The following is a 15,639-nucleotide window of genomic DNA, read 5'->3' on the forward strand; positions in this document are numbered from 1 at the left end:
CCGATGGTGGCTGACCTCTCTGTGGGACATCAGCTGCTGATGGCATCTGACCTCTTTGCGGGACATCAGCTGTTGGTGGGGCTTGACCTCTCTGTAATGCATCAGTTGCTGATGGTATTTGACCTCTTTGTGGGACATCAGCTGCTGATGGCATTTGACCTCTTTGTGGGACATCAGCTGTTGGTGGGGCTTGAGCTCTCTGTAATTCATCAGTTGTCGATGGTGGCTGACCTCTCTGTGGGACATCAGCTGCTGATGGCATTTGACCTCTTTGTGGGACATCAGCTGCTAGTGGGGCTTGACCTCTCCGTAATGCATCAGCTGTTGATGGTGGCTGACCTCTCTGTGAGACATCAGCTGCTGATGGTATTTGATCTCTTAGTGGGACATCAGCTGTTGGCGGGGCTTGACCTCTCTGTAATGCATCAGTTGTCAACGGTGGCTGACTTCTCTGTGGGACATCAGCTGCTGATGGTGTTTGACCTCTTTGTGAGACATCAGCTGTTGGTGGGGCTTGACCTCTCTGTAGTACATCAGTTGTCGATGGTGTTTGACCTCTCTGAGGCACATCGGTTGTTGATGGTAGTTGGTGGCCTTTCTGTAGCACATCAGTTGTTGACGGTGGCTGGCCTCTCTGTGGTACATCACCTGCTGATGGTGTTTGACTTCTCTGTGGCACATCAGCTGTCGATGGTGGCTGGCCTCTCTGTGGCACATCAGTTGTTGGCTGATCTCGCTGTAGCATCTCAGATGTTGATGAAGGTATCTGCTCTCTCTTTGATCTATCAGATTGTTGATCAGGGCCCGATGATGGTAATTGACTTTTAGATTGCGATCTGGTAGATGTCTTTTCTTGAGCATCTTTAGCAGACTTTTCATTAATTTTATTCTTAACAGCATCGTAAATAGCTTTACCAGCAAGAGCAGTACCTATAATTGGTGCACCTACAGTTGCTAGCAGACCAAGTTTCACAGCTTCTTTGGCACTTAAAGTTTTATTGCTTGAAGAATCAATCACCTCCCCTGTCTGTTTGTTGACAAGATTTCTTTGAATTGCAACAGATAAGGGGACAGTTTCTCCTCTTTCACTGTCATAAACTTCAAACTTTGACCCACTTGGAAGATCTTCTGTGATCACTGATTTAACTGGAACAGTTTGTTTTGTTTTCGGATCATATAATCCCCCAGTTTCTGGATCGTACATGCTTTCAACAATCTTATTTTCAATAGCCTTTGTCAGAGGAAGTTTACATAAATGTTTAGTGTCTGTTACTTCTGCTGTCCGCTTATCTACTAATCCTCGTTTTAAGGCTGAGTCAAAAGGGAGTCTCTCAGAAGTTGAAAGATTTTTTACTGTTGTAAAGTCAGTAGATATAATATTATCCCTGATGGCTTCTTCAAGGGTGAAAGTATGGCCTAGTTTATCAGAAAATAGTTTAGTCTCAGGATTAAACATTCCAAGAGAAACAGCATCAATTATATTCACTGGTTTCAAATCTTGAGCACTGCTAAGACCTTGTAAATACTCAAGAGTTTCAATATCATTTACTTTACCTGTTTGAGGATCGAGTTTATTCATTTTAAAGCAGTCTTCCAGTGTAAGGGTCTGTTTTCCTTGAACATCAAGGATAGCAACTTTGTTGGGATCTATCACATTCTGATCAATAGCTTCCAAAAGAGTGATTGGTTTTTCCAATGAAGGGAGATTTACTAAACCAGTTTGTGGATCAATAAACCCTAATTTGATTCCTTCAGCATACGAGAACCCAGGTGTAGGTTCTTCAGGTTGTCTCTCTGCTGAAAATGGAGTTGAAAATTTGTCATCTCTCTTCTTTGTTATATCGACTTCAATGTTAATAGCTTCTGTAGCAATTGACTCATTCTCAAAAGGACTAGATGTAGTTAGTTCTGATTTCTCTAACTTCATATCCACTTTTGTTGGAGACCTTGGAGAAAGGATTTCAGTGTTTGATTCCCCAAAATCTTCTTCAAACTTGTTCTCATCTTCAGTGATGTTTAGTTGCGAGATGTCAGTTGTTTTGGATAATTTTATAAAACCTTGATTCAGTGCATCATTAAGACTCAACCGTTCATGTGAACGGGAATCAAAGAATACTCCATTGTCAACATCAATTATGTTTTCTTTTATAGCTTTTGATAAAGACACCTCTGCTCCAGTTCTAGGATCAATAACTGATGTTACTTTATTGAATGGAAATTCAGGTGACTCAGCCATGATGGAACTTTTCAATATATCTTCTTCCCTTTGCTGTGAAGTGACTTCTCCATGAATAAGACCCTTTTCCAGTGCTGTTGTGATGGACATGTTCTCTCCAGTTGATGGATTTGTATAGAGGCCTTCGTGTAGATTCAGCACCCCCCTTTCAACAGCTTTGTCATAGGAGACAAGATCCATGGTGAGTGGATCAACAACACTAGTAATACTTAATGTGACAGTTTGTGAAGACACATCTTCAACCATTGTACTTTCAAAGGCTTCTTCATCTTCAGTTATATGGATACTACTTATTTCAGATCTATTGTTAACAGGAGCTCTTGTTTCTTCAGTAAATAGTAATCCTTTTGGAATAGCATCTTCAAGAGACATCTCTTCTTTTGTTAATGGGTTTATGTACAATCCTTTAGAATAATTTAATATACCATCTTTGATAGCTTCATTTACTGATATCTTCTTACCAGTTCTAGGGTCCACTACAGCAGAGACAGTCATGGTGGTTTGTTTTGTTGTTATGATCCGATTTCCTTCTCGTTCAACATTTGGTGTAACAAATGACAATTCAGCATCAATGAGTTTCTTTTCAATTGCCTCAGTAATCATGATTTTTTCCAAGGTCAGAGGATTGACATAAAGACCACGGGATTCATCAATGATTCCTTCGTGAATTGCTTCTGCTACAGTCATAATTTCATTTGTGACTGGGTGGACCACACTCTTTAAGTTGAATGTCTTTGTTTCCCGGATCCAATCTGGTTTAATGGACTTTGGCACAGTACTTAAGTCTTCAGCAATAACAAGACCTGCTTCAATTGCTTGACTAATGGGGATTCGACATTCTTTATTATCTTTAATTCCTACATATTGTCCTCTGTCTTGATCAAGGATTCCTAATTGTATTGCTTGGCTAACAGATAATTTCCCTTTGGTGACAGGGTGCAGGACGCCAGTTATTGAAAAAGCGACAGTTTCTTTAATGGGTTCTTCAGCCACTGTAGGTGGCTCCACTGTATATTCTGCAACTATGTAACCTTTTCTGATTGCTTCATTTATAGGAATGTTATCACCTGTTGTGGGATCAGAAAATAAACCTGAACCTAAATCAATGAGACCTTTATTGATGGCTTCATCTACGTCAATAACTTTTTTAGATTTAGGGTCCACCACAGATTTGATTGACATGTTACGAACTTCAGAGATGACGGCTTTGACAGGTTTAGTCAAAGCTATTTGAGTGAAGGTATAGTTCTGAGCTGATTTACTAATAAAAGCAGATTCCACAATGGAATCATTAGATTTCAGAGATTCTTGTGGAGTTCGTATCGTACTTTCTGTTGCACTAGAAATCGCAGTTTTCTGTTTCTTAGGTGTTCTCTCCATTGTTTCATCTAATTCATCAATGCTGCTTTTGATAAACTGTCCGGGGACATTACTGGAAGGCCACTCTGATGACAAACGAAGTAATTTTCGGTAGATGGCATCCTCAATAGTCATAATTTCACCTGTATTAGGGTCTTTAAATGTGCCAGCTTGCTCTGCAAGAAGACCTCTGGAAATTGCTTCAGAGATTGTGATAGCAGTGACAGGTGGTTTTACTTGATCAGACGACACACAAGTTGTAACAGTTGTAGAAATAATTAATGGACTTATTAATTCTAAAATCATCTGAGCCTTTTCTGGTGAGAGAATATTTTCAGTAACTGCATTCTGTAAGGGTACCATATTACCAGATTTGTCTTGAATATTTCCAGACTGAATATCAATCATACCAATGTTTATGGCTTCAATCACTGACAGTTTTCTGCCAGATGGATCTTCAAGTAATTTCTTGGTCAAATTCGAGGCTATTTCTTCATCAAGGAAACCATGTTTGGCAGCATTCATTATTGAAAGCTTTCTTCCAGTTTGTGAGTCAACAAACTCACCTTGTGTTGTTAAAACTCCGTTCATTAGAGCTTCATAGACAGACAGCAAAGATCCAGTGTTACTGTCTAGAATAGTCTTAGGTGGGAATGACACACACTCATTGGCAATTTTAATATGACCTTCCTTCAAAGCCTCTTGTATAGAAAGTGGGTGTTCAGCATCTGGTATTAAAACTTGCCCTTTGTCATTTAAGATTCCTTTCTGAAGAGCATCTTTGATGGAAAATATGTCATTAGTCTTTGTAATTATCAAACTTTTAGAATCAGTATTGATAATTCCCTGGTTGACAGCGTTAGCAAAGGAAATAGCTTGGTTACTGACAGCCTCAAAGATCAAACCATCTTCATTGAGGTTTCCTTTTTGAATGACATCTGATAAAGACATAGGTTGAACAAGTAATTGTTTACGTTGTGCTTCAGATAAGCTCATCCATTTCCCAGAGCTGGTTTCCAGGAACTGTCCTGATTGTGGGTGAATGATTCCCTTGGACACAGCTTCAGTCAAAGAAATCAGAGGAGTTGCTCTCGCTGCACGGATTTCCTTCAGCGAAGGATTTATATAACCTTTCTCAACTGCCTCAAGTATTGTCATTTCTTGACCAGAAATTGGATCACACACTTTGCTCTTCAGTTCATCAAACATACCCTTCTGAAGAATTTCTGCCAAACCGAGAGCTTTGTCTGCTCCTGGGAAATTTTGAAGACCAAAATGAGCTTGTGATTGAGTAATTTCACTGACAGTGATGTCGGGGCTAATACCAAGCAAACTTGGTAGCTTTTGAGAAATTAAACCTTGTCCATATGCATCTTTTACAGGAATCATTTCTCCAGTCAAAGGGTTTGATACTTGGCACTTTAGTGGATCCAAAAGACCTAACTTGACAGCATCTATTAGTGTGTACTGTTGGTTTGAATTAGGATCAACAAGGCCACAGGGTTGGTGCAGTTGCTGGAATAAAGTTGAATCTAAGTAACCTTTATAGACTGCTTCTGACAAACTTATTTTGGCTTTTGTTAGAGGATCAACATACGTAGCAGACCTCGTGTCAATTATACCTTGTTGGAATGCTTCATATAAACTGACTTTCATCTGGCTCTGTGGGTTTACAACTAAACTCTCCAAAATACTACCATGTGTTGTCTCAAGTTTTGTTTTGGCAACGCTTATAACGTTTTGGACATTTTTCACAGGAATCTGAGAAATTTGCATTGCATCACCTTCAACATGTACATCACCATTCAATGGTGAAGGTTCTGGCATTTCAGAAATATTTGATAAATGAGTATCTTTAGCATCTCGACTAGGTCTGTGCATTTGTTTTATGGAGGTTTTAGTTGTCGAGACAAATGTGCTACTTGTGTATGTTGCTGAAGGCTGATTGGATGCTATGGTAGTTGAAGAGGAGGAGGAAGAGCTCATGTAGCTAGCAGGAATACTGCCAAGACTATCAAATTTATCAAGTTGCTGAAAGAATCCTTGCATGTCTTCATCAACAAGCATTGAAGAACGTTTAGCTAGTTCAGCACGGAATGTTCGAAGCAGTGGTATATTCTCATCAATCACCATTTGAAACTAAAACAAGACAAAACCAAAATGTAAATAAGGGAAATAAAAGAAGAAAAAGAGTTTTTTTTTTAATTCAACGATTCCTCCCCTCTTCCCTAAAAAAAACAAAACAACAAAAAAGTGTTTGAGAAGCAATACACATGCATTCACATGTTCACTAACAGCATATATACATACATATATATATATATATATATATTTATATATATATATATATATATATATGTATCTGCTGCATGTACATTGTACATATATTACACATATATTCAATGTTATTGCTTTAAATCATTTTAGTACTAACTTTTCCATGCTTGTATGGGTTAGAAAGAGTTTATTGAGGCAGATTTTCTACAGCCAGATGCCCTCTTAGTTGCCAAACTTAACCTGTTTCCAAGCAAGGAAATATTTTCTCATGACCAGACATGATTTTGCAGAATGTTGATAATGAACGACATTGTTTGTAAGACAGTAGCACTCGTGTACTATCATGCAATGTCAAGACAAGGAGACACAAACATACATGATGGGCTTCTTTCAGTTTCCTTCTACTAAATCCACTCACAAGGCATTGGTCTACTAAGGACTTCAGTACAAGCCACTTGCCCAAGGTTGCCATGCAGTGGGACTAAACCTGAAACCATGTGGCTGGGAAGCAAATACTAGCATAGCTCGAGTGTATGCCGCCTGGGGTGGCCCTTCCGTTTTCCACCCCTGGACCCCACAAAAACAATTATTGCCTACAGCAGACCCAAAAGTGGTGCCCCATTAAAAGTGTCACTCGGGGTGGACTGCCCCTACCGCCCCTTCCCCTAGCTACGCTAGTGGAAGCAAACTTACCAAACCACACAAGCTACACCTGTACATATGTTCACATGCTTACCATGATGATGAGGGTTCCAGATGATCCGATTAACAGAACATCCTGCTCAAGAAATTAACAGGCTGAGTACTCCACAGACACGTGTACCCTTAACATAGTTCTCTTATAGGGAAATTCAGTGCGAAACAGAATGTGACAAGGCTGACCCTTTGAATTACGAGTACAACTCATTTTTGCCAGCTGAGTGGACTGGAGCAATGTGAAATAAAGTTTCTTGCTCAAAGACACAATGTGCTGCCAGGATTTGAACAAATGACCTTACAATCATCAGCCAAATACACAAACCACTAAGCCACATGCCTTCAATACACATATAAACACTGGAAATATATTTACATGTTCACACACAGCACATATATTACACATATATTCTCATATATCCACAGCAAATACATCTTTTTACATGTTTACACACACAAATATTTTAAAAATAACTTAAAAGTAAGATTCACTTACTTTCATATCAACATTAGCTTCAGACAAAATCGAAGTGATGTCTTTCAGCCGGTTATTAGTCCATTGAACCATATTCATATAGGTAGTATTGAGCAAGTCCAGTTCTTCTCGGATAGTTTCAGCTCCATTTGGCTGGTCAGTACTTTGTTGTACATTGGTCTGTGATGAAAGCAGACTGTCTGCATATTGCTTCATTTTCTTGTCATAAATCTACAAAAAAGTGGCAAAGAGGAAAACTAAATCAGTCCCAGTGAAAATAGGAGACACAAATTAAGTGTAGAACAGATGTGGTGTTGTTCAAATCAGTCAAAGAGAGACTTTTGTGAAACTAAAAAGACTTTGTGGTATTTTTAGGTTATGAAAAAGACTTCATATAACTAGAGAGAGAGTGGTAGAGAGAGAAAGAAAGGAGCAACTAGAGGGAGGGGGATTCCATAGAATGGGAGACAAAGAGACTTTGTAGAACTAGAAAGACAAACTTGGTAAAGAGAGAGAGAGGGAGAGAGAGAGAGAGAGAGAGAGAGAGAGAGAGAGAGACCCCCCACTAAATTAGAGGGAGACAACTTCACAGAACCTGAGAAATTCCATTTACACAGGAGACAAAATCTGAAAAAGTATTCCCAATCTTATTTCTCTTAGATGAATTATATGATAATAATGGGAAACTTGCTGTTTATGAATTTTATTCTTTCGTATTTTTAATGATCAATGCCATGCTTTGATTGGGTCAATCCTGGAATGTCTCCAGAAGTCCTGTTTGTACAGATTCCATAATGCTGAATCTAAATGGTGAACCTATTTCTCTATGCTGGAGATACTCAACATGCCACAGAGAGCTGACAAAATATTGAACAGATCTAAACATTAAAACGGAACATGATGTTAGAAAACAACCAGAGAAATCAATATGATTAGTCTATTCATATCAATTATCATCATCTTTTAACATTCATATTCCATACTGGCATGGATTGGACAGCCCGACAGGACCCAATGTCATAATCCAATGTCTGCTTTGGCATAGTTTCTATAGCTGGATATCCTTCCTAATGCCAACCACAGAGTGCACTAGGTGCTACTTTTTTAAGGTACCAGCACTAGTGAGGTCACCAAGTATCTTACAAGACTAAGGTTATTACCAACTGAGCAGGAGGTAGCATTATGCTAAACAATAGAACCAGTGGTTCTCAACCAGGGTGCATATAAGATTTTATTATTAATGTTTATGCGAGATAAATTGGTTATACTTCTATAATAAACAAAATATTTTAACATTAAAAAAAAAAAATTCCTAATAAAATTTCATTATATAAAAAAAAAACCAATAGGCTATTTTTAACCCTTTTGTTACTGTATTTATTTTGAGATGCTCTGTTTCTTTCAATTAATTTAAAATATAACAAAGAACTTACTAAAATAACTTAATTATCATTAAGCTAGCATTAGGAACATAACTTATGAAAACAAAGTATCATTTTAGATAATTAAAAGTCTGCAGTGAACAACAATGGTTTTTGAAGAACACTTCATTCAAAGATTTTCAAAGAAGACATTGGTTAATATAAATATTCAAAATGTACATAATATATTTTATTTAGATAAATATCTAAAATATACAAAAATAAATTTGAATTCAAAACTACAAGACATGCACACATTTACAACAACAAAAACAAAACTTTTTTTTTGTTTGTTTCTGGAATACTTCATGATGCATGCTTGAGGAAGGATTCATGCAAATATCTTATGACATCTTGGTTCACATGCAGGTGCAATAATAACTACAAATACTAACAGTTTTACTACGTACACACACATCTACACACACACACATTGATATGTACATACACATACATAATCATTTACCTAGACTTGGTGCTGAAATGTCAACTTCACCAGCTGAAGGATATCTGATCTACAGAACTAATTACTGATATTCAATTTGGGAATAAATTTGGTCTCAAAAGTATATTTACACAAATAACAAGCTACCCTTCAGAGAAAAGAAAACCTATTTTCTCCACATCTTCATTCTTACAAAATCAATTTAAAATGTCATTATGGTAATGATTTAAAAGATGTCTGCATTAGAAGAAATACTGGGTTTGCTTCCTTGTATCAACTGTTCTTGACACCAGCACCAGGTCTTGTGTGGTTGAAGAATTTCACTATTATAAATCAATGAAGAACTACAGAGTATTTTAGATTGGACTCAAAGCACGACCTGAACACAGAAGTGTGAGTCAAGGAACTAGTTCAGTCAACTTTGCTACAACATTAAAACATTGCTTCTTCCTATTTGAGTAGACCTTATTGTGCAGTTTATAACAGAAGCTAGTTTTATCTTGGCCTTCATGGAAAGAAGGAAAGAAAAGAAAATGATCAATGACTTTAAATAATGTTGATCAATGAAACGTTTAAACACACGTGGTTCCCACTATTGCTTGCAGCTATTATAAGGGAGGTAATCAGGTCAATATGAAGCAGGATTATAAATGTGAAAACTGAAATTAAGTTTAACTTTAGCCCTTTCGTTACCACATTCCTGTTGAAACACACTTTGTTTCAATTTATTTTGAAAATAATGAAGAATTTAGTAAAATAATTTTCTCGACATTAAGCTGGTGTTTGGAAAATAAATTAACATGAAATTTTGATGGTAGATTCTAATTTAGATCACTTTAAAACAGGAAGTTTGTATCGTAGAACCAAGGGCAGTGTTAGAAGGGTTGATGTTAACAGTGTAAAGTTAATATAGTAGTTTTACTTAATCCTTTTGCAGTTCATTCAGTTTATAAAGAAGTGATACACAAATTTACAGAGATTATATATCATGTCCATGTTCAAGGAAGTCATAGCTTCATTGTTTCTGTAACATCAGCAAGGAATTTGATTAAAAAATTTACAATTCTGAATGTACAGAAGCAAGCTAACAACTTGGTTTTTTTCCCCCCCTTTTCTGCATAAACAATTCAGTAGTTACCTTGGTATTGTTCAGGTTTAGATGAATAAGACTTGAGAGTTTACACTACACAAGATAAAAATTTCTGAATTTTACATTTAGAATGAAGAAATTATTTTTCCATTTTCTTAAACCAAATTCTTGAAGGAAGTTATAAAAGGCCCAGGAAAAGTTGTTGCTGCACAATTCTAGTCAGTTGTACTCGAACAAGATATTTTACATGTAAAGTCTCTCTGCAATGTTGAACTTCAGTTTGTTGGAGACCATACTATGCATTATCATACAACATTAAGATGTATTAAATGCAGTGGTGGGAATGATATGGCAGTCTGCTATAATTTGGACACAGCTGTCATAATTTTAATTCAGTCATTTAAACTGATCACCATAGTAACCAGATCCCCTCAATACATCTAACTACCATCTTCGAAGTAGAACCAATACAAAGAATGATATCCCAAATGCTGCCATCTAAACTATATATATTTTTACTATACACTGAAGAGCTTTTTTTGTCAAATATGGTTTAGTATATTAATGATATATCATCTAAGTTAGGAAAGGTATTAAAAAATAACTATAAAACACGTATCAGTTTGTATATATATATATCAAAATGTTGATATATGACTAAATACATAGAACCTGATTGATTTTTTTAATTGTCATCAATGAAGCTTCCAGTAGCTGGATCTGAATGTCATTATCCAACAGCTGGTGATTGACTAGAAATATTGTTTCTTACCAGGTTTTGCTGATTTAGCCGAAATTTAAACAAGCAAGCACCAGTCACTATGTTCACTCAAGATAGACAAAGTTAAAAAGAGTAAAGATTTGAAGAAAGAATATGTATAAACATTTAGTAAGCTTGTCACTTAGAAGAAAGAGGCAGAGAGAATCTCTTAACTGAAAAGAAGAGCAAAACTATTTAACGAATAGCAATAGAGAGAAAATGGTTATGATTATTGGGAAGACTTTAGTTTGGCAAAAAAAAAAAAAAAAAAAAAAAAAAGAGATAGTAAAAAAGAAAGAAAAAAAAGGTCTTTGGTGGTTAATATATTCAGGGAGACAGATTGGTTAGACATGAGTAATGGATTAAGATTTTGTGTGCTTACATTGAAAGCAAAATAAAATTAAAAAAATTAATTCAAGAAGTTTTTGCAATATTGGTGAGTTTTAAGAAACTCAGTTAAAACCATCCAATTTCATATTCTTTAAGGGACAAGCATTTGATAAAACATAAAAAAATCTTTTTTTTTTTTGGTTTGTCAAGGCAATTCAGCTTTAAATATCACATACATTAAAATGGAAATGTGAATACACACACAAACATACATAGCAATATAGAAACAAACAATTTTTTATTCAACATTTAACAAACATGCTAGAACTCTCTAAAAATACAAGAAGTTAACATTTTGTCAAGAGAGTTACATGCATTACTTTCTGTACAATATTAGATGCCAGCAAATAAACGCATGCAACTTGGTTATTGCCTATAAGTAAAACTGATCCAGGGCTAAGATAGTAATTGTAACAATAACATTCCGTATATCAAAACTTTAAAATTGATTAGCTTACCTTAGCCTCTCGGATATATTGTCCACCGTAACGATTCATTGCTTCTATCTGATGGCGCCGCTCTCCCAGAGCATTGTAGATTGCCTGTAATACCAACACACTTTATTTCAGAATAATAAAATAATAATAATGGTTTCAAATTTGGACACAGGGTCAACAGTTTGGGAGGGGAAGACGAAGTTGATTACATCAACCCCAGTACATGACTGGTATTTATTTTATCAACCCTGGAAGGATGAAAGGCAAAGTTGACCCCAGGACTCATAAGGCCTGAGCTTAACCCAGCTTCCATGGCATATGAGTGACTGAGATTACAGCATTCTCCCTGGAGGGGATGCTGGTCTGTCACAGGGTCAACTTCCCAATTATTACTGGAACTCATTTACAGCTAAGTATACTGGAGAAACACGAAAAGTGTTTTTGATCAAGAACATCATCTGGTCTGGGAATTGAAACCACAATCTTAATGCAACATCCTAACACCACACTAAAATATTATTATAGTTATTGATGAATAACTACTCTTTCAATGAAACTAATAAGCTTTTACAATGTTTTATTAAAGAGGAGAACATTCTTCTTTCAAATAAGAGATTTTTATAGAAAGAACATGTAAAATATGTTGAAGTGAGATGTTGCTTGCATGTAGAAATTGAAGTAGGTTGGTTTCCATAGTCATAGAAATGGAACCTTTGTAGAACCAATCCTAAATCTAACTGATATTCATCTCTATTCACAGAGAGAAATGTTTAACAGAAATAATGAAGAATATGAGAAGAAATTTCAAAATAAATATAAAAAGAAGAAAATAGGTAGAACAAGTCATTAATATATCTAATTTCCTTCTGGTGTCTGAGAATAAACCCGAAAATAGAAAAATGTTTAAAATAGAATGTACATGTTGTTGCTTGATATTTACACCTGTAGATGTAAAACCCAGAAAGTAACTAAATATTGATGGAATGATTGGGAGTTGAGGATGGGTTGGGGAATGGAAGATAATGTTGGATAGCAGTAAAATGTAGGTTTTATATATTAAAACTACTTATTGTGGAGGAGCAATGGCCCAGTGGTTAGGGCAGCGGACTCGCGGTTTCGATTCCCAGACCAGGCATTGTGAGTATTTATTGAGCGAAAACACCTAAAAGCTCCATGAGGCTCCGGCAGGGGATGGTAGCGAACCCTGCTGTACTCTTTCACCACAACTTTCTCTCACTCTTACATCCTGTTTCTGTTGTGCCTGTAATTCAAAGGGTCAGCCTTGTCACACTGTGTCATGCTGAATATCCCCGAGAACTACGTTAAGGGTACACATGTCTGTGGAGTGCTCAGCCACTTGCACGTTAATTTCACAAGCAGGCTGTTCCGTTGATCGGATCAACTGGAACCCTTGGCGTCGTAAGCGACGGAGTGCCAACAACAACAAATGAACTTATTGTAATACAGTGCTCAGGTGCACTACAGCTCACTGGAAAATGTAGCCAAATGTGCATGAACAGTACATAGAATCATGCACAGGAAGTGAACAGTTAATGGGTTGTTTAAAAAAAAAAAGGGTAGGGAAACACATCTAGAGTACTGTTGGTGAATTTCAGGAAGCATGAAAGTTTTGAAGGATGTAGTGTCCCAACAGGTAACAACTGATGCAGGTAGTTTATTCCATGCCTCAGCAATTCTAAGCATCAAAAAATGTTTCTGAATGTCACGGGTGCCATGTTGTCGTTTGATTTTGTAAGCAGGTCCATGGGTGTTAGACATATGGAATTCAAAAAGGGGTCCAAGGTTGTTGTTGTTGTTGGAAAGATGGTGGATAATCTTGTGGATGTCTACAATGGTGATGAGGGAAGGATAGATGCATGTTTTGTGGAATGTTAGTGTGTTACAATAATGGAGCACAAATGTGTTAAGTGGTAAGTTGGGTTACAAGAGGAATCAGATGTAATATGCAAGGGAGAAAATGGACTGATATGAATATGTGATGTGTAATGAAGGATGATAGTTGGGTAAAGAAGTGCCAGGTGATCCAAGTGGATCATGAAGGAGATGAAGAAGAACCACAAATAGCAAGATGCTGTGCTAGAAAAACCCAATCCAACCCAAACAACCATGGAAAAATCAAAGTAAAACATTGATGGTAATGATTACATATAAAATTAATGATTCTTAGAACAAAAAATGTTCCAAAACTAAAGAGTTTATTAAAAAAAATTAATGAAGCCAACCAAAAATGTACTGTTTCAGCCAATGTATTGTTATATTTAAATATCTCAGTGCTTAACCCGTTAATATTTAAGCCAGTCATATCCAGCCAAAATATTTTATGTTCTTCTATGTTCAAACCAGTCAGATCCAGCCTCTTACACTTATCCTGCATCATTTTAAAAGTAAATAAATTATATCATTGAAATCTCAAAGCTACAAGATAATGCAGGGTTAATTCAAAACTGTGTGAATAAATAAGGATTACATTTGACAGAATAAACTGAATGCTAAAAGATTGAATAAGTTTAGCAGTCTAAACTAGGATGTTAGCTGTATACATAAAATGCTTACATCTATGTAAGCTTTGAGGCTACTGGCATTTCATTCAAGTTGATTTTAAAATGTCTCATGGCTAATTGCAAATCATATTCAATCTGGCTGCTAGTTAGAGATTAGCCTCTAGTGATGAGATGACCCAGAATTTGGATCTGTCACAGTGTGTTCCTGTTAGAATAACACGTTCGCCATAAGCATTTTGACATGTACAATGAAAATCGTATTTTAGTGTGCTATATAGAGTTAAACATGAAATATTCGATATACACTACACACACACACACATCTATGAATGATAGGGACAGACAGACAGACAAGTAAAGATGTAGGATAGATAGACACATAGACACATAAGCAGGCATATTGATAGATACACAGGGAGAAAGGGGCAGAAAGCTTGAAATAGAACGGTTAGGATTTTGGCAACAATGAAGTTGAAATTGAAGATGTTTTCAAAAATATGTAATAACACAGATAAGTTGAAGAAAGCTGATATTCTTGGAATGTCTACCTTCACAGGTAGCTACTTAACTATTCCTCTGGTATTTGGCTTCCAGTCTTCATAATTTATAAATCATATATGTATGTGTGTGTGTGTGTGTGTGTGTGTGTGTGTATAAAACATTGTTCTAATTTGATGAGTAAACTTCATATTTCCTTTTTATCTAAGCAGGAAAATTAAGAGCAAAGAAAATGTCTTTATGCAAATATGTGTGTTGATGTATGCATGCAAATGTATTTATATGTGTGTGAGTGTTTGTAAGTGTGCGTATATAAATATGTGGGTTTATGCATGGATGCATGTGTGTGTGTGTGTGTGTGTGTGTGTGTGTGTGTGTGTGTGTGTGTGTGTGTGTATGAATTTATGTATGTAACGCATATGCCTACACCCACACATACAAGAACTGGGAGCTGAGATGTTGAAGAGATCAGCAAAGCTCAAGTTACCTGAGGAGCAGATAGTTTTCAATTAACCCTGTCAATTAATACATCACACACATACAGTTTCATTTTTATCATTATGGGTGCAGTAGATATCTGATGAAAGGTGCTGGTTTTCAGATGTACTTCAGTCTGATGAAGGGCCCTACCCAAAATGTCAGAACTGTCTTTTTCCTCTCAGTGAATTAATATTATACCACGAGGAAGAATGACATGTATTGCAGAATCGTTTTTCAGAGAGGGAGGAGGGAGGGAAGGATAAATAAATTGGAATCAGTGACAAAAGAAGGAGGAGGAGAAGGAAAGGAGAAAAAAATGGAGAAAGAGGTAATGAATGTTGCTAGGGGTGGTGGTGGTGGTAAGAGTCAAAGTGAGGAGAAAATAAAAGGAATGACAGTAGATTTGGAAAATCATTGAAGGAAGGGGAGAGAGAATGACAAAGAAACACTGTCTCTGTGTGTGTGTGAGAGAGAGAGAGAGAGAGAGAGAGAGAGAGAGAGAGAGAGAGAGAGAGAGAGAGAGAGAGAGAGAGAGAGAGAGAGAGAGAGAGAG

General features: G+C 36.5%; 1 protein-coding gene across 5 annotated transcripts in view; it reads right to left on the reverse strand.

Moving 5' to 3' along the window:
* The window catches only part of LOC106880784 (microtubule-actin cross-linking factor 1, isoforms 1/2/3/4), a 158,214-nt gene that overhangs the window by 106,722 nt on the left and 35,853 nt on the right, over window positions 1–15,639 (reverse strand). For all 5 annotated transcript variants that reach the window (XM_052971076.1, XM_052971075.1, XM_052971077.1 and 2 more), the window contains exons 24-26: window positions 11,608–11,691; window positions 7,065–7,274; window positions 52–5,734 (exon numbers count right to left, since the gene is read on the reverse strand). In XM_052971076.1, the coding sequence (XP_052827036.1) occupies window positions 52–5,734; window positions 7,065–7,274; window positions 11,608–11,691 (5,977 nt within the window). The remainder of the gene's footprint in view (window positions 1–51; window positions 5,735–7,064; window positions 7,275–11,607; window positions 11,692–15,639) is intronic.

Source organism: Octopus bimaculoides, chromosome 10 (genome assembly GCF_001194135.2).
Source record: "Octopus bimaculoides isolate UCB-OBI-ISO-001 chromosome 10, ASM119413v2, whole genome shotgun sequence".
Taxonomy (NCBI): Eukaryota; Metazoa; Mollusca; class Cephalopoda; order Octopoda; family Octopodidae; genus Octopus; species Octopus bimaculoides.